The sequence below is a fragment of the Stegostoma tigrinum genome, chromosome 5 (assembly GCF_030684315.1).
Source record: "Stegostoma tigrinum isolate sSteTig4 chromosome 5, sSteTig4.hap1, whole genome shotgun sequence".
Taxonomy (NCBI): Eukaryota; Metazoa; Chordata; class Chondrichthyes; order Orectolobiformes; family Stegostomatidae; genus Stegostoma; species Stegostoma tigrinum.
In genome coordinates this window covers 1,699,934-1,719,283 of record NC_081358.1, presented here as the reverse complement: position 1 = coordinate 1,719,283, position 19,350 = coordinate 1,699,934, and the positions used below count along the sequence as shown (strand labels likewise).

Sequence of the window (19,350 nt, the reverse complement as noted above, 5' to 3'; positions counted from 1 at the left end):
GCTATGGCCATTGCCAATAGGAAACAGACAATCGAACCACTGTCCTTGACATTCAATGGTGTTACCATCACTGAATCCCCCACTGTCAACAAGCTGGGGGTCACCATTGACCAGAAACTCAACTGGACTCACCACATAAACAGTGACTACAACAGCAGGTCAGAAGCTGGGAATACTGTGGCGAGTAACTCCCCTCCTGACTCCCAAAGCCTGTCGACTATCTGCAAGGCACAAGTTAGGAATGTGGTGGAATACTCCCCACTTACCTGGATGAGTGCAGCCCCAACAACACAAGAAGCTTGACACCAACCAGGTCAAACCAGCCCACTTGATTGGCACCATATCCACAAGCATATACTCCCTCCACCATCAACACTTAGTATATACTGCTGCTTCTATTTACACAATCGTCAGACAGAACCTTCCAAACCTACATTTCCATCTAGAAGGACAAGGGCATCAGACATTTGGGAACACCACCCGCTCCAAGTTCCCCTCCAAGCCACTCACATCCTGACTTGGAAATGTATTGTTGTTCATTCACTGTCGCTGGGTCAAACTCCTGGAATTCCCTCCCTAACGGCATTGTGGGTCAACCCATAGCAGGAGAACTGCAGCACCTTAAGGAGGCAGCTCACCACCTCCTTCTCAAGGGCATCTAGGGATGGGCAAGAAATGCTGGCCAGCCAGCGACTCCCACATCCCACAAACGAATAGAAAAAGTATTCAAAAAGAGCTCTAACCAATGCACTGCGCAGCCACAGCAAGACCTCCCAACTCCTGTACTCAATGTTCTGACCAATGAAGACAAACGTCCCAAACGTCTTCTTCACTCCCCTGTCTACTTGCAACTCCACTTTTGAGGAACTATGAACCTGCACTCCAAGGTCCATCTGTTCAGCAACACTCCCCAGGATGTAACCAGTGTATATGTCCTGCCCTGATTTGCCCTACCAAAATCTAGCAGATGTGTCCCAGGGTGTGTATTGGAGTTCTCCTTTGTTGTCAGAGGGATAATTATCCCTTGAATGATACCTAAAACACATTACTTGTTGGTTTATTTCATTGCTATGTGAGGGCTTACTGTGCAGAAATTGACAGCTGTTTACCTGCTATTACTAAAAGGTGACTCACTGGCTATGAAGTGTTATAGGATATCCTGAAATCAAATAAGTTGCTAAATAAATGCAAACTGCTTCAGAATCTTAGCCATCTAAATACTTTACAAACAATTTTGAAGTGTAATCACTCCTGCAATAAAACACTGAAAAGTAATGCCGATTGGCACCCTATCCACCATCTTAAACATTCACTCCACCAACACACAGTGACAGCAATTTACAAGATACACCTCAGCAATTCATTGAAGATTCTTTCAACATCTGCCAAACCAGTGACCTCTACCATCTGGAAGGGCAAGGGCAACATTTGCATGGCAACACCACCAACTGTAAGCTCCTTGCCAATTCACACATCATGCTGATATCTCTGTTCCTTCAGTGTCACTTGGTCAAAATCCTAGAACACTCTTCTGAACAACATTGGGTGTTGGATGTGAGTTTGCTCGCTGAGCTGGAAGGTTAGTTTTCAGACGTTTCGTCACCACTCTAGGTAACATCAGAGAGCCTCCGAAGCAGCGCTGGTGTTATGTCCCGCTTTCTATTTATTATAATCCACTACCACTACCTCATCCTGAGCTACAAATCTTCTCAAAACTCGCTAACATTGGGTGTACACAGAACACATGGGCTGCAGCAGGACAAGGTGGAAGTTCACAGCCACTTTCTCAAGGTCAACTGGGGAAGAGACAATATTCTGGTCTAGCCAGTGATGCTCACATCCCATGAAAGAAAAGTAAGTTGTTCTATTCTTGCACAAAAGCACAACTCCTCCACCATGACAGAAGGCATTAATGTCACAGACAATTTCAAGACACAAAGTGTTTCAAAGCTTGTGTTAAGTAACAAAATAAAATTTTCAAGCTTTTCCCAAAAATTTTAGTGAAGTTAGAGATAAAACAACCAGAATTTCATCTCCCATGAACTGAAACCTGGATGAAAGGCACTAATGTAATAACGTGTTACCAAGTCAAAAAATTAAGAACAACTATATGGATGGACACTATTCTCAATGGCAAACCCGTACATCAAGTTAAAATTAAGTCAAATTTATTTATAAAGTACAATATTACATAGGAATCCAGCAAGGTACTGACTAGAATTACTTAGAAAATAAAGATGAAGTCTGTCTACTAATGCGTGAACTTTGTCCTAGTGTATTTCAATAACAAAAAAGGGAATTTTTTGTTCAGTGCACCTGTCGATTATAGAAACTGGAAACAACCGAACATTGACTGAGCAATAGCTGGGAAAGGACCTCAACAGCTACTTTTCTTTCAGAGGATATTGTGTGTGTAAGATTAGAAGTTGAGACTGATCTGTGTGCGCCATATCACAAAGTGCAATATTCCACAAAATGGGATGCAAGGAGGAAATGCTTACATTTTCATTGAGACAGCTTGGTGCAGAAATGACCCAAATCATTTTTATAAAAACCTATTACAAAGCAGTATTCCACTTAGTCCAAATATGTCACATTTTCAATGCACACATTTATGGCAATGCTTATTCAAATAAATCATTATTTGCTTTATTTTTTTCTAACAATCAGCAGTACATTGTGACAGTATTTTAATGTGAAATATGTTAGCATGCTGCAAGCACTGACTTAATTTGGTCCTTCTCTTCTGTAAAGTACCAAATAGTGCTGCTTTCTTTATATATAGATTTTATTGCTGTTCAGGCTGGTAATGTTCTCAGACAAATCACTATAACTCTACCCCCTTACACTTCTATTGTATCAGTAACATATGTGACTTAACAAGTCACATTGTCATTTCCAATTGAAAACTGGCAATAGTCTGACTAATGATCCTCAAATTTATGCCTCCAAGCTTTAAGTGCCATTGATAAAGTCAAGGCAGTAAAATATATTATTCTAAAATGAGTTTTTAAAATGTAAAAGTTGTTTAAAAAGTGTATAACAAGTAGGAAGTAAATCTATTTATTTCAGTTCTTAGCCTTTCAAAACCCAAATCACTGCTTGGAAATATTACCAATGTCATGAATGCTCCAGAATGTCACATGGCTGAAGGACAGGACCTGGTTAGCACCCAAGTACTCAGTTCAAATTCAATCTTTGTGGAGGACATCTTCCACCAGGTGGCAGTGTTTGTTCAAATCAAAAATTAGGCTATCAGCTGCTGAAAAATCATTCGAGAGACAAAAAGCGTTAAACTTGATATCTGACTGCAGCACATCAGAAAAACATGAGATCTTGCTTTTAGCAGTGTTGGTTTGATTAAAATGTAGTTTTAAAGTAAATGGATTCTTCAATTCTCCAGGTTTATACCAGGCTAGTCTCGTTTACTTGGCTCTTTGTATTTTCTGTTGCCAGCCCCCAGTTGTTATTAAAATCACAGCTAGTGGCAATTACAACAAAACCACGGAAGACGGGTAACTTTTATTATGTTTTATCTTTGCTAATGTAAAGCAATGAAAATGAAACCGAGGAAAGCACATTTTCCATTTGGTGCTCTCCAGAATTTGGGTGCAATAAAAGCAGTGAAACTCAAATGTAAGCCATGATCAGGAGAAAGACTTAACAGCATGGAAAATTGCAGAGACAATGGCAACGCAATGAAGGGTTAAGTACACTCCCACACTTCAGTCTTCGTCTTTTTTAGTAAATGCCACTCAAATATACAGCTGTAGTGAGCAGTCAGGTGAAACGTTTACTGCTTTTCCTAGTTGCCAACTTGAGGAGGGCCTTCCGGGATGAGTGAGGTAAAGAAAGTGGTGATGAATGACCATGCAGAAGCCATGAAGCCTGGTGGCTCTGTCCCTGTTGTGCTTTCAGTGGTATCATCACCACTTTCACCACTTTCACCACTTTCTCCACTGTCATCGTCCAGACCTTCATCCATTAACCTCTCCTAAAAGAAAAAAAGAGCCCATTATAATCAGTCCACCTTTGTTTATGTCACAACTCTGCTGACCAACACCACCATCATAGAGTCCCTACAATGTAGAAATAGGCTATTTGGCCAAACCTCCAAAAGGGCATCACAGACAGATTCAAGCCCCACCCAACATTTCCTATAGTTAACACGTCTAACGTACACACCCTTGGCCACTACGGGGCAATTTAGCATGGCCAATCCACCTAAGTGCACATCTTTGGACTGAGGGGGGGAAACCGGAGCACCTGGAGGAAACCGATACAGACACAGGGAGAATATGCAAACTCCACACGGACAGTTGCCAGAGGGTGGAATGAAGCCCAGGTGCCTAGTGTTGGGAGGCAGCAGTGCAATAGGGTTAGGATAGTGCTAACCACTGAGCCGGCCCATCTTAGGGTGTTCAATGGACTGACGTGTATAGTTTATACCACCCCGAGAAAAACTGCCGTTAGAAATCCATCAAAAATAGTAGCTTTATGAGGACTAACAGGATATATGAAACATTTACCAGACACAAGTAGTATTGTGCACTGCCACCCTTAGGAGGTATTGCTGAAATTTTTCTTTACCTACTTTAAACATTGGGGCTGATCTTTGCCTTCATTGTGATCAATGATTGCTTCTCTGCTTTACCTGGTAAATGCAAATTTATTTCTTTAAAATAAAACAGCATTATGTAGAGCAAAGTCATCCAAGGTGTTTCTCTTTCTGCTTTGGTTCAAAGCCCAAACCAAAAATTTGCCTGAAGGAGTTTAGATTTCCAAGACATTTTGATTTTCATATTGAGAACCTCTCATTTAGCAGCACCCTACACAATTCCAAATATACTGAGCATTTTCAGCATTTCAACGAGCTAGAGCAATGACTCAAGGTCCGCATGACAGCCGCTATGGAATATTGTCCAGTAAAGCTTATAGATGCATTATTCTGATACCTAACTCGTTTCCTTTTCTTTTGCAGGTTTAATTTTATTTTCCATTGTTACACTCAGTTAACAGTGCACCTGCCTTAGGTACTTCATGTTTGAGTTTTTTTAGAACTTATCAAAGAACAAAGAAACCTACAGCACAGGAACAGGCCATTCAGCCCTCCAAGCCTGCGCCAATCGAGATCCTCTGTCTAACCTGTCATCTATTTTCTAACGATCTGTGTCCATTTGCTCCCTGCCCATCCATGTACCTGTCCAAATATACCTTAAAAGACACTAATGTGTCTGCGTCTACCACCTCCGCTGGCAACGTGTTCCAGGTGCCCACCACCCTCTGCGTAAAGAACTTTCCACGCATATCTCCCTTAAACTTTCCTCCTCTCACTTTGAACTCATGACCCCTAGTAATTGAGTCCCCCACTCTGGGAAAAATCCATCACTATTCTGCTTGGAATGACTGACTCTCTTGTTTTTTATTCAAATTCATGGTGAAATGATCAATTAAATCAACTGTAAATTACTCCAAGAAATGTTTAGACTCCAGTCACCAAAAAGACACAGGAGGAGACATTTGGAGCTAGTTCAAACTCACCATTTCATGAACTTCAAGGGCATTATCTTCTTGCCCTTCCTGATTGAACTCTATGGGATGATTTGCTGGCCGTCGATTCTGCGCATCTTGTCTGAATGGGAACCACCCAGCTTGATGCCTAGGATTTTCAACAAACATAGTTGATATCAGGCATAGTATGCCTTAAACAGTGTAAGCCAAGCTGCAAATTCCTTTTCTAACAAAACAGATGGAGATCCTGCTCTAGCAATAGTTAAAGTGCACTTCTACTGCTGACAGATTGGATCCAAAAATGGAACGAAAACTCTTATACTCAGCAAGTTGAAAAGATGACAACAGTCTGTTCTTCACTGATAGAGCACATGAGACTTCCTCCACAATGGAAGAAGGATTGAAGCCTCTGAATTCTACAGCAGAGAAGTATCTGCTGGCATTGTAGCATTTGGAGCACTAGATATTCTGTCTGACCCTTTCCTAAACACATTAAAGAGCTCCAGTGAGAACACTCAATTGGTGTCAGGGTCAAATCACTACTTATCACAGAAGGTAAGCGGAAGTGCTATACAAAAACGAGTCCGTTCTGGGGAAATGGAGGAGTTTTTCCATTTGGGATGAACAGAAAAAAATTAGATGACTGTTTTTGAACAAGTACTATTTTCATGCACGACATGGCAGTTTACTAGGCTTCATAGAACTGTGACAGTGCAGCTGGCTGCCATTTGGCACATCATGCCTGTGCCACCTTAAGTGATCATCATTTCAAAGTGTCAATCTTCTGCTTTCTCCCCAGAGCCCTGCACTAAATCTAAATAAGACATCCAATGCTCCCTTGAATGCTTCAATAGAGCCAGCCTCCACTACATTCCATACCCTAACTACTTGCAGAGTGAAAATGTTTTTTCTCACTTCACCCGTGCTTTTCTTTTGCAGATCACTTTAAAACTATACCCTCTTGTCCTTGATCCTTTTAGAAGCAGGAGCAGTTTAAAAGCAGCCAGACTTTGAAAATCTCTATCATATCTCCTCTTAGCCTTCTTCACTAATCTATCCACATAACTAAAGTTTCTCATCCCTGGAACCATTTGTGTAAACCACTTCTGAAATCTCTCCAATGCATTAATATCATTCTGTAATGTGATGCCTAGAACAGTACACTAGTCAAACCTGCTCCAAACACGGCAGTAAATAGACCTCTTAAGTCGACTACATTTTTCATCTCTCACCACTGTTAACTACAGGTCATCTGGTACAGCAGAAGTTACATCCATGTTTGTGGGGGTTCAAATCCCACAGAAATTCACTACTGAAGTAGTGAGCATGACCAGTTTTAACAGGCTGATAATCAGCCCACAGATCCTTCCACCCACTGCTTCACCATTACTCCCCAAAGGGAGGATAAAAGAATGCATTACAACATCTCACCCAGTCTTCTCCAAGAGGACAAAGTCAGCTGTGCACTTAATGCATTTGAAGATGCAACAGCAAAGTGCACACGACAAGACAAGTTAGTTTGATATCCTTTTACCGTAAAAGGAGTGCTCCAAAGAATATTCTTGATTAAAAACATAAAACCCAGATATTCAATTGAATTCCAAGTTGCTTACGTAACTCAGTCACAATTCTGACTCCTGAAATTACTGCTGCACTTGCTTTAGGATGGTGTGCAGCAAAAGTTTGCAGGCTGATTCCTGGGATGTCAGGACTAACATAAGAGGAAAAGTTGAATTGTTTAGTCGAGTTGAATTGTATATTCATTGGAATTTAGAAGAATTTGTGGTGGGGGTAGGGACTGTGTGTGGAGAGATAACTCATACAAATTCATTAGATCCTAACAGGACTAGCCAGGGCAGATACAGGAAGAATGCTTTTGACAGCAGGGGAGTCCAGAACCAGAGCTCAATGTTTAAGAACACAGGATAAGCCATTTAGAATTGAGACGAAGATGAATTTCTTCATCCAGAGAGTGATGAATGTTGGTAATTCATTATAACAGAAAGCAGTCAAATCCAAAAAACATACGATTCCAACAACAAGTTAAGTATAGCACTTGCGGCAAAGGGATCAAAAGGTTATGAGGAAAAGTATTTGTGTTTGATGATCAGATACGATTACAATGAACGGTGGAGCAAGCTTGAAGGGTTGCATTGTCTACTGCTGCTCCTATTTTCTATGTTGCTATGTCGGCACTGTACTGTTAGTTGCTGAATTTTGGCATATATAAAATCCTGAAGAAAGGTTTCAAATGATTTGCAGTAAAGTTTAAACATTTTCCTCACTTAAATTCAGATACTCAGTTATGCAAAGCAAATCTTAAGCCTGGCAAGTTTGCTTGATGTGACATCTCAGAAGGACAGGGCTCAAAAGCAGATTTGTGGAGAAAAAGGCAACAATGGGACATGTTTAGAGTCATCACCTTAATCAAAAGAAAGGTATTTTTGTTTAAGGAGACAATAGCAGAGAAACTGATAAAAAAAGTGGACTTAACATCAGCCAATAAAGAGCTCCAAATGAAGGAAAACATAACAAATAAAAACCAAGGCAGGGTGATAATTTGGAAGCCAGGGAGGAATGCATATCATGCAAGAATAAAAGGTCAGCTGCAAAGCGAAGATACTAGTGGAATTGCAAAGTTTCTTGTTCCAACACTGGCGTGAAACAGCACCTCCACAAGATAAATTAAATGTTCCAAAGCAATGTGGATCCAAGGGGAATAAATAAGTCTTCTGAATTATTGCTAGAGCAGCAATGCGCATTGATTTTGATTTTAAATTTAAAGTAGTGGCACATTAGGAACGGAAACAAATTATTCTATGTTCCGAGAACATGGAGAGAAACAAACCATGTTTTGGTCCCTGATGTATTAAAATGAGTTTCAATCTTTGTAGTGAATTATGATAGCACAAAAGGAATGCAACAAACATACAGATGGCTTTATGGCTTCACTGTCTACGTTAAAGTGTAAAGTCAACTGTTAACAGGACTTAGAAGTCACTCAGAGCCAATAAGAACTGCCGATGCTAGAGTCAGATAACACATTATGGAAGTTCTGAGGAAGGGTCACCGGACCTCAAACGTTAAATCTGTTTTCTCCTTCATAGATGCTGCCAGACCTGCTGAACTTTTCCAGCAACTTTGTTTTGGTTCCTATAACAATGTGGCACTGAAGCTGGAGGAACAAAGCAGACCAGGCAGCATCAGAAGAAAGGCCCCAAACTGAAACGTCAGCTTCCCTGCTCCTCTGATGCTGCCTGGCCTGTGGTGTTCCTCCAGCTCCACACTGCTATCTTAGCTAACAGGACTTCATATTTGGCAGTCACACTGTCTGGTTTTTAAACAAAGTGTCAGACTTATCTAATCTAATGAGCATCTACAAAACCATTACACATTACTTAGTTCACCAAACAAGGTGTCGTAACAACAGTGATAATGGGAACTGCAGATGCTGGAGAATCCAAGATAATAAAATGTGGAGCTGGATGAACACAGCAGGCCAAGCAGCATCTCAGGAGCACAAAAGCTGATGTTTCGGGCCTAGACCCTTCAATCAGAGAGGGGGATGGGGTGAGGGTTCTGGAATAAATAGGGAGAGAGGGGGAGGTGGACCGAAGATGGAGAGAAAAGAAGATAGGTGGAGAGAGTATACGTGGGGAGGTAGGGAGGGGATAGGTCAGTCCAGGGAAGACGGACAGGTCAAGGAGGTGGGATGGGGTTAGTAGGTAGGAGATGGAGGTGCGGCTTGGGGTGGGAGGAAGGGATGGGTGAGAGGAAGAACAGGTTAGGGAGGCAGAGACAATTTGGACTGGTTTTGGGACGCAGTGGGGGGAGGGGACGAACTGGGCTGGTTTTGGGATGCGGTGGGGGAAGGGGAGATTTTGAAGCTGGTGAAGTCCACATTGATACCATTGGGCTGCAGGGTTCCCAAGCGGAATATGAGTTGCTGTTCCTGCAACCTTAGGGTGGCATCATTGTGGCAGTGCAGGAGGCCCATGATGGACATGTCATCTAAAGAATGGGAGGGGGAGTGGAAATGGTTTGCGACTGGGAGGTGCAGTTGTTTATTGCGAACCGAGCGGAGGTGTTCTGCAAAGCAGTCCCCAAGCCTCCGCTTGGTTTCCCCAATGTAGAGGAAGCCACACCGGGTACAGTGGATGCAGTATACCACATTGGCAGACATGCAGGTGAACCTCTGCTTAATGTGGAATGTCATCTTGGGGCCTGGGATAGGGGTGAGGGAGGAGGTGTGGGGGCAAGTGTAGCATTTCCTGCGGTTGCAGGGGAAGGTGCCGGGTGTGGTGGGGTTGGAGGGCAGTGTGGAGCGAACAAGGGAGTCACGGAGAGAGTGGTCTCTCCGGAAAGCAGACAGGGGTGGGGATGGAAAAATGTCTTGAGTGGTGGGGTCAGATTGTAGATGGCAGAAGTGTCGGAGGATGATGCGTTGTATCCGGAGGTTGGTGGGGTTGTGTGTGAGAACGAGGGGGATCCTCTTTGGGCGGTTGTGGCGGGGGCGGGGTGTGAGGGATGTGTTGCGGGAAATGATACATGTGTATCATTTGTTACAAATGTAACAACATACAGCCTAGAGTACTCAAGGAAATGGCCCTTGAAATGTTGGATGCAATGGTGGTCATCTTCCAAACATCTAAAAACTCTGGAGTCTAGACCATGAAACATAAAATGAAAACACATCTTGATTTCATTTGTGCCATAGGAACAAATGTTCGGTCATTCACTTCCTTCAGCCATTCAACTAGATTCTTGCTGGTCTGCACAACCCCATTTAGCCATGTTTCCACACATCCTGCAATACTATTACGCAACAAACATGCACCCATCAGAGTTGTGAAAACTTTAATTTGTTTCCAGAATTTAGGAAGCAGAATGTTTCAGACTTTTACTCCACTTTGCATGAAAAGGTTGGTGAGGAGGAGGATCGGGAAAGGAAGGTTATTGTCCGTGAGGTGGCAGAAACAATTGCATTAATAATAATTTAATTGTGTTAATTCAAAACTTTACTGCAGGGTATGTCAGAGATGTTAACAATCCACTACTCTCACCTCCAACTTCCCCTTCCTCCCTCATGTCCCCAACTATATTGTGACCTTAGGAGATTTTTGCCTATGTCTCCTTGTAACTCCATTTGAAACCCTGCTGATATTGTCTTGGATTAGCCACCATTTCCTTCAGTTAAATTCCAGGCCAACTAAAGGATTCATCATTTACTATCACTTAGCACCCATGCCATTGACTCCACTTTCCTTCAGATGACTCTTCAGACTGAACTAGATTATTCACAAGCTTCCAAGTGGACAAAATTGCTCAGTCCCATCTATACCTCAGTTGAAAATCTTCTCATCTGCTCAAGATTCAACTGTTGCAGAACTTTGCTCGCCGGATCTTCACCGTGCACTCTGCAAAGTTGTTCTAATCCAAGTTCAATATCCAATCCAGGACAGAAACTTCCCTCTTCCACATCTACACTGGCCCTAAACCCCACCTCTTCCTCCTTTACATTGATGAGTGCATCAGCGCCGCCTCGTGCTCCCAAGAGGAGCTCGAACAGTTCATCCACTTCACCAACATCTTCCACCCCAACCTCAAGTTCACCTGGACCATCAGCAACACATCCCTTACCTTCCTGGACCTCTGTCCCCATCTCAGGCAACCATCTAGAAACCAATGTCAATTTCAAACCTACCGACTCCCATAGCTACCAAGAACACACCTCCTCCCACACACCTTTCTGCAAAAAGGCCAACCCCTATTCCCAAATCCTTCGCCTCCGCCCCCCAAGATTAGGCATTGCACTCCTGGACATCCCAGATGTCCTCCTTTTTCAAGGACTGCAACTTACTCTCCACAGTGGTTGAAAACACCCTCGACTGTGTCGCTCAAATTTCCTGCAACTCATCCCTCACACCCACTCCCTGCAATAATAACCAAAACAAAATCCCCCTCGTCCTCACGTACCACACCACCAACCTCCAGATCCAACGCATCATCCTCCGACACTTTCAACATCTGTAATCCGACCCCACCACCAAAGACATTTTTTCCTCCCCACCCTTGTCTGCTTTCTGGAGGGACCACTCGCTCCATGACTCCCTTGTCTGCTCCACACTCCCCTCCAGCCCACCACCCCCAGCACTTTTCCATGCAAGCACAGAAAATGCTACACCTCCCCCTCACCCCCAATCCAGGCTCTAAAATGACCTTCCACATCAAACAGACGTTCACTTGCACATCTGCCAATGTGATATTCTGCATCCGCTGTTCCTGCTGTGGCCTCCTCTACATCGGGAAACCAAGCAGAGGCTTGGGGGCCACTTTGTGGAACATATATACGCTCGGTTCGCAATAAGCAACTGCACCTCCCAGTCATGAATCATTTCAACTGCCCCTTCCAGTCCTCAGACGACATGTCCATCCTGGGCCTCCTGCAGTGCCACAACGTTGCCACCCGTGGGTTACCGGAACAGAAACTCATATTCCACTTGGGAACCCTGCAGCCCAATGGTATCAATGTGGATTTCGCCAGCTTCAAAATCTCCCCACCCCCCCCATTGCAAGCCAAAACCAGCCCAGCTCATACCTGCCTCCCTAACCTGTCCTCCGACCCATCCACTCCTTCCACCTCAAGCCCCATCCCCCATCTCCTACCTTGTAGCATCATCCTGCCGCCTTGGCCTGTCTGTCCTCCCTGGACCAACCTAGCCCCTCCCTAACTCCCCACCTTTATTGGCTCCAACCCTGCCTCCTTGATCTGTGTCTCACCTCCACGTATCTTCTCCTTTATCCATCTTCTATCTGCTTCCCCCTTTCTCCACATTTATTTCAGAATCCCTTCCCCTCCCCCATTTCTGAAGAAGGGTCTAGACCCAAAACGTCAGCTTTTCTGCTCCCAGATGCTGTGTGGCCTGCTGTGTTCATCCACCTTGTTGTCTCAGATTCTCCAGCATTAGCAGTTTCTACTGTCTCTAGAAATAACAGGAGCTGACTTGGACCATTAATAACTGAATTACAAAAATCAGAACTTATGAATGTAAAAGTCACCATAAGAATTACAAAAAAGTTGATGGTTACAAAAGTTGAAAATTATAACTAAACTTATAAATTGAAATAAAATTATAACAAAGCAGTTACTAAAGATTTCTCCTTCTTGTCTGTCTGCTTAATTGAAAAAAAAACATTGTGATAGGAAATACTTTGTAAGGCCCTGCTTTAAATTCAATTACAAATCTAAGATTAAGAAAAAGAAGAGTAACAATACTTACAAGTAAACCAGTAAAATAGCTCCCATCACCATCACAAAGCGGCTGAAAGAGGAGTAGAAATAGACAATGCTTAGCAGGATGCCTGCTCGAGAGACAGTGTACATCCAGTCCAACCAATCACGGTTTAAGTCCTCTTCATTTAGGACCGGGCCTCCTTGTGCATTCATCTGAATATTCTGGTTGATGGGTCTGTTCTCTGGAACAGCTGCAATGGGGACAGCTGGGGCCTCATCTGGGCGATTAGGCTCAGGGTTCACGGGCTCAGAAGATGCTGGACTGGAGGACTGCATATTGGTTGATCCTGAGAGCCTGATGGCAGCTTGACTAGAAGCAGGGGATAAAGAAACAAATTATGAAGCTTTGTGCTCATTAAGTCAAATGTTAGAATGGACAGTTGGGGAAAAAAAAATGTTGTTTTTGGCATCTGACACTCCCAGACAAAGAAAACTCTAGCCATATGGAAATCAAAGATCCCTTTTCTCCAAAATTCAGAAGGGACAAGTGTAGATTTTGCTCTAGAATCTGTGCTGAATTAGAGGCGGCTTTTCATGGCAAAACTATTTGCACCAGGGAAATACAGATTAGCTAGCCTAATATCTGTGGAGGAAGTTGTTAGAGTCTGTCAAGACAGGTAAAAGAATACGGCCCGGTGGCTCAGTGGTTAGCAGTGCTGCTCACAGCACCACAGACCTGGGTTCATTCCACCTTCAGGCAACTGTGTGTGGAGTTTGCACATTCTCCCAGTGTCTTTGTATGTTTGATCTGGTTTTCTCCCACAGTCCAAAGATGTGCAAGCTAGGTGGATTGGTCATGTTAAATTGTCCGTTGCGTAACTAGGTAGGATTATAGGCGGATAAGTCTGGGTGAATGCTCTGAAGGTCGGTGTAGACGTGTCAAGCCAAAGGGCCTGTTTGTTGGGATTCCGTGAAATACCTTAAAAATTTTCAGTTAATCAGGGAGAGTCAGCATGAACGTATTACAGGTACATCATGCCTAAGAAAGCTCGGTGTTTTGAAAAGGTGCCAAAGGTAGTGGACACAGAAATATCTGTGGACGGTCTTTATACGGACATCTAGAAGGCATTTGATAAATTCCCACATCATAGACTGTTAACTAAGGAAGAAGCCCAAGGGCTTGAGGGCAAATTACTAACATGGCTGAGAAATTAGTTAGTGGCAGGTGACAGAAAGTATGGATAATGCACCGCTACTCAAATTGGAAGGATGTGACCAGTGGTGTCCAACAAGAGTTAGGGCCCTAAATTATTCACATTATTGATCAACCACTTGGAAAATGACATAGAAAGTGATATATCCAAATATGCTGACACAAAGTTAGACAGCATTGTAGACAGTGTAGATTACAGCACAAAGTTACAAAGGGTTATTGATAGACTAAGTGAATGGGCAAAACTGGGTTGAAAGTGCAAAAGTGTGAGGTTATCCACTTTGGACTAAGAAAGGATAGACCAGGGTACCTTCTGTATGGCATGGTTACATATGAAGGATCTCACAGGTAGTGCCCTTCTCACCACTAGCCAAACAATGTCCTGCTAAGTTCTGGCCACGAGACATTCTACTAAATGACTGATCATCTACCCAGGGAACAAACCCAAAGGATCCACCCTCTCCTTTTGCAGTACGGTCTTGAGGACACCACCTGCTGACCACTTTCTGATGGGCTTGTAGTCAAAAGGTGATTTTCTTGGTAAATTACTCCACAAAGATAGCTGTTACAGAATAAGCCAACCACTAGGAGCATTCCGCAACAAGGCCAGTCCTATCCTTCGCAACACCAGGGACAGGTAGAACCCCAGTGCAAAGTGACAATTCATGCCTGAATACTGAGGATCTATGCACAGCTTCATACAGCCACATACAAAGGTGGCCATCAGGATAAGACCAGCATTTGGTACATTCTTCCCTCCTTATCCAGAGTTTTGTACATGGTGTCCCTGCAGACACGGTCCATCTAAGACCTCTCGATGAAATGGAAGTCAGCTCAGGTAGCTAACAGCGTAGGCTCTGGGAACAGGCAACAGAGAGTGTGTCTCACACCTGATGTCAGACTTGTACCTACAACGGGAAGTGAGCTCCCAAAAGCCCAGTATCTGCACCACCTTTGCGACAAGTTCTTGCCAGGTTCTGTGCAGGCCCCAGTATCTTTGAATCATATTCCAAGCACCTTTAGGTAATGTGTCCTGGTGATGAAGGGGATAAAGGATCGGTTGACCAATTCCCAAAGAACATGGAATTCACTCTTGCTTTGATTTATCTTTGCTCCCAAAACCAGTGTGAACTGGTGCTCATGAGTCTGCGTGTTGACAGTGGATTTGAACAGAAAATGACAACAGCATCCACGTACAGGGAGGCTTTGGCTGCAGGTCTCCGCTGTCCAGAAGAGTCACCCTCTGAGGCTCACATCCTCCCTGATGGACTCAGCAAAAGGCTCTTTACGACACAAAGACAGGAGAAAGTGGGCAGCCCTGCCTGACTCCGGAGCTGATTGGAAAACTTTCCAATTTCAGCCCATTAATAGAAACTGCACTACTAGTGTTGGTATAGAGCGGTTAGATCCAATTGCATACTCCATCCCCAAAGCCCATTTCGAGACCACATCCCATATGCAGAATTTGTAACCTGCATTCAGTGAAATTGGTCAGCAATTTCTAATTTCTTCCCTCTTCCGTTTGCAATTTTTCCTCATGGATTCACACATGCTACCTGACAAAAGCATACAGCCATCCACCTCCAGCAAGTCATGACCAATTAAGTCCCTCAGAGCTTAATAAAACTCAGCCAGTAAGCCGTCACTTCCAGAAGCTTTACTCTCTGAAGACTTGGGGGACTTGATCAGCTCATCCAGAGGTAACAGCTGGTCCAGTCTCTCCTACATGTTGTCACCCAAGATCTCTGTGATAAGAGGATAGGAACAACTGGGAAGGCACACCGCAGACTTCGTGAATATTGTCTGGTATAAAAGGACTTGTTGATCCTCAGGATCAGACCATGTGGCCAATATATAACTCTACTCCCGTGTATATGTGATTGACTCTTACCTGCCTCTGAATGGCCTAGCAAGTTATTCAGTTACTTCAAAACCTATTTGAGGCAGGGTGATAAAATACTAGCTTGTCAGTCTCCATACCCCATAAAAGGATAGAAAGAAACTGGACAGCTGGAACAATTATTTTAGCTTACCTTTCTTCAGATACCTGCGTAACAGTGCAGAATGTGGGAGGATGGAGGAGAATGTAATAGATAATAACTTCCCTATTTTAGTTAGCAGATTACTGTTTTATAGCAATTAAACTATTTAGACAAACTGGATAACATCTTACATCAAAACTAATCTTAAAATGCAAATTCAGCTTGATCAGGAACTTAGACTCTCCTGCAAGGTCCATTTCGTTGAGAGAATTAAGAAGGCAGTTTAATTTAGGCTAAAAGAAATAAATTACAACAAATATATCAGTAAACAAAAATTAACTACAAATGATAACTGCATGAATTTCAAAGTAAAATGACTTCACACAGAACATGAAGTACCAGGTAAAGCTGCAGGGTTACAATCTACGGTGAATATTATGTTACTGTGCATCAATCCTATCAACAATGTCCGAGGGTTAAAATATCTCCCATTGCTGTATTATTTCACTTTGACCTCAACAACGTTTTCTGACTAAAGTAACACTTGCAACTGGGAAACTGTCACAAATGAATAAGAGATACAGTACCATTTTCCTGATAGACTGATTTAATCTTCATATTTGTTAAAAAAACTGAGAAATGCATCTTGTCAGGTCCGAGTAACGAAATACTTACTATTGCATGTAGTACTGTCGTGCATACATCTGCTGCCACCAGAGGACATGTTGTGGACTGTACATGGAATATATTGGGAAGTTGCCTGGGATTCCTGGCTGCATAGGAACCTGGCTAACTCCATGTCTAAATGGAAAGAAATACCAGAGTTCAGTGGAGAGAAGAGTCAAAACCAGGTTTCGCAATTGTTATTTTGGCTATCTTCTGAAAATGTGCATGTCAACTTTTTAAGGCCTAGATAATGGAAGAATTTTGCACTTCCAACTGATTAGTTACAGTCTACCACACACTGGAAACCTACTAAACATTTTGTCCAAAAGACCACAGATGCAAGAGCAGAAGGAGCCTATTCAGCCCAACAGGTTTTCTCCTACATTCAATGAGATCATAACACATCTGATGATCCTCAACTCCACTTTCCTGCCTCTACTCCATAGCCATTGACACCCTTACTGATTAAATCACTCAAGAATACACGTAACAACCCAACCTCTACCACCCTCTGGAGGTGAATAATTCCACCAATTCATTAGCCTAAGAAGAAATTCCCCATTTTTATCCTTACTTAACCCAAAATTATGCCTTCTATGCTACGCTCTCACGAGGGCTAACAACTTCTTCAAATCCAATCTGTCAAATCCCCTAAATTTACTTCACAGTTCAACAAGGTTGATCGTTCTTCTCAACTCCAACGAGCACTAGCTCAACCTCGTGAATCTGTCGTCAAAAGGACAATTCCCCTATCCTGGGATAAACCTAGAACTGTTATTCAGTAACCAGCAAACACAGAGCATGCAGGGCCTTACAATCATCTTTTAAAAACAAAGAATAGCATTAGATGCTCAGATCCAGCTCGCTGAAACTCAGTTTGAATTCCAAAAGACACACTCTGGTCCAAAGCTGGTCAAAGATTTGAGACCGAAATGGATAGAGGTTGCAAATGCCACAAGAAAAGTTAGGTTAACTGACCTAGTCATCAAGAAAACAGTCAACATATCAGAGCAACAAGGAGTCCAGTCCAAAACAAAGCCCAAAAACTAAGGGGTTTGCTTGTTCAATTTCCCTGCTACTATTACTAAATTCCACGTATACCCCATGTCAGACATATCGCAGTACCTGTCCACACTTCCAAAAGTCATTTAAGATTATTTCAATAGGCATGTCCAATCCTGTAAACTTGATCAATGATATTCCTTTGATATTAGTACACTTAACATGAACAACTTGTGAAAACAGTACTTTCAGCATTGAGAAAATGTTTGGAATTAAACAGCCTATTTCACAGGCACAAGATGTTTCAAAACTTCTGAAGCTGTTGAAGTGTTTTTTTGAAAAATGTAGTTACCATAGAAATCAAAGAAACACAACAGTTAATTTCTAAATAGCATGCCCCATGAACAAGAATGGGATTGTGTCGAAATCATTTGTTTTCATGATGATGATTTAAGGGTAAAACATTGACCAATCCATAACAAGAACTCCCAGGCTCAGCTGCAAAATAGTACCAACTATTTTACCAGTGATAATGGGAACTGCAGATGCTGGAGAATCCAAGATAATAAAATGTGAGGCTGCAAGAACACAGCAGGCCCAGCAGCATCTCAGGAGCACAAAAGCTGACGTTTCAGGCCTAGACCCTTCATCAGAGAGGGGTCTAGGCCCGAAACGTCAGCTTTTGTGCTCCTGAGATGCTGCTGGGCCTGCTGTGTTCATCCAGCCTCACATTTTATTACCAACTATTTTACATTCACATGAGAAGCAGATAGGCTTCAGCTTAACACATTATTCAAAAGACACCACCTCCAACTGTATAATATCTCTTTGGCATTATACTCATGTGTGAACCGTGATGTTCATGTTTAAATCATGGGCTAGAACCCAGCTCGGAGCCAAGACTGCTACCCTCTGAGCCAAGGCCAATATTAATAACAGAGCTTTTGACACAAGCTTGGGTAGGTGGTGGTGGTGGTGAGGGGAGGGGGTAGGAGTGGTGTGGGGTGGTGGTGTTGGTATTGGAGCTGTTGAGGAAAAGAGGATTGCAAGTGCCCAGAGAGTGTGATAAAAGCTGAAATCTTGGGAAAAGGGATGTCACGGTAGATTAAATTTCCAAATATAGGAGGGGCGTTAGATAATTGAGGAGTTCAAACACAAGATGCGCATAATAAATTTGCGGATGAGGACACCAGGTGGTGACCTGGATCAAAACCAGGACAATAGGCAGATATGATACTTTTCCTACAGCATGACGAGCAGCAATTTCAAAAGGACTGGTTTTTTAAAGGAAAAGGGAACGCTGCTGATCAGGAGCAAACTGAAATATTCATGTCTGGAGAATCAGCTAAGTATGCATTTTTCAGCAACAGATGAGTTTGGTTAGAGTGCAGAGATGTTTATTTTTATTCTTCTTATCTTTGGTTGGAACCAAAACCTGTGAACCAAAGGTGACCTTTGGTTTTTTTTAAACAGAACAAGATGCTGTTTGTAAAAGGAAAGGACACACTGATATTGGTTTACGGGGCCTGACCTGAGAAGTTAATTGCTGGTTGATTATTGCTTGGACAGCACTTTAAGTGTCTTAACTCCAAGATGCATTATGCTCAAAAGCTGGTAAACGTTTCGATGATAAAGCAGCCAGTACTGGTAGGTTAAGTGCCGAACCAACTAACAAAGAGAAAGGCTGTGGTTGTGAAAGCTGCTAGAAAATATTTTAGTTCCTCTCCAGTTTCCCTCCTGTT

At 42.8% G+C, this 19,350-nt stretch overlaps 1 protein-coding gene across 1 annotated transcript in view; it reads right to left on the bottom strand.

Annotated features, from left to right (window-relative positions):
• Positions 1-2,146: 2,146 nt before the first annotated feature.
• Positions 2,147-19,350, bottom strand: part of herpud2 (HERPUD family member 2) — a 40,530-nt gene continuing 23,326 nt past the window's right edge. The window contains exons 5-8 of the mRNA XM_048529921.1: positions 16,616-16,741; positions 12,792-13,115; positions 5,542-5,659; positions 2,147-3,994 (exon numbers count right to left, since the gene is read on the bottom strand). Coding sequence (XP_048385878.1) covers positions 3,806-3,994; positions 5,542-5,659; positions 12,792-13,115; positions 16,616-16,741 — 757 coding nt within the window. The 3' untranslated portion in view covers positions 2,147-3,805. The remainder of the gene's footprint in view (positions 3,995-5,541; positions 5,660-12,791; positions 13,116-16,615; positions 16,742-19,350) is intronic.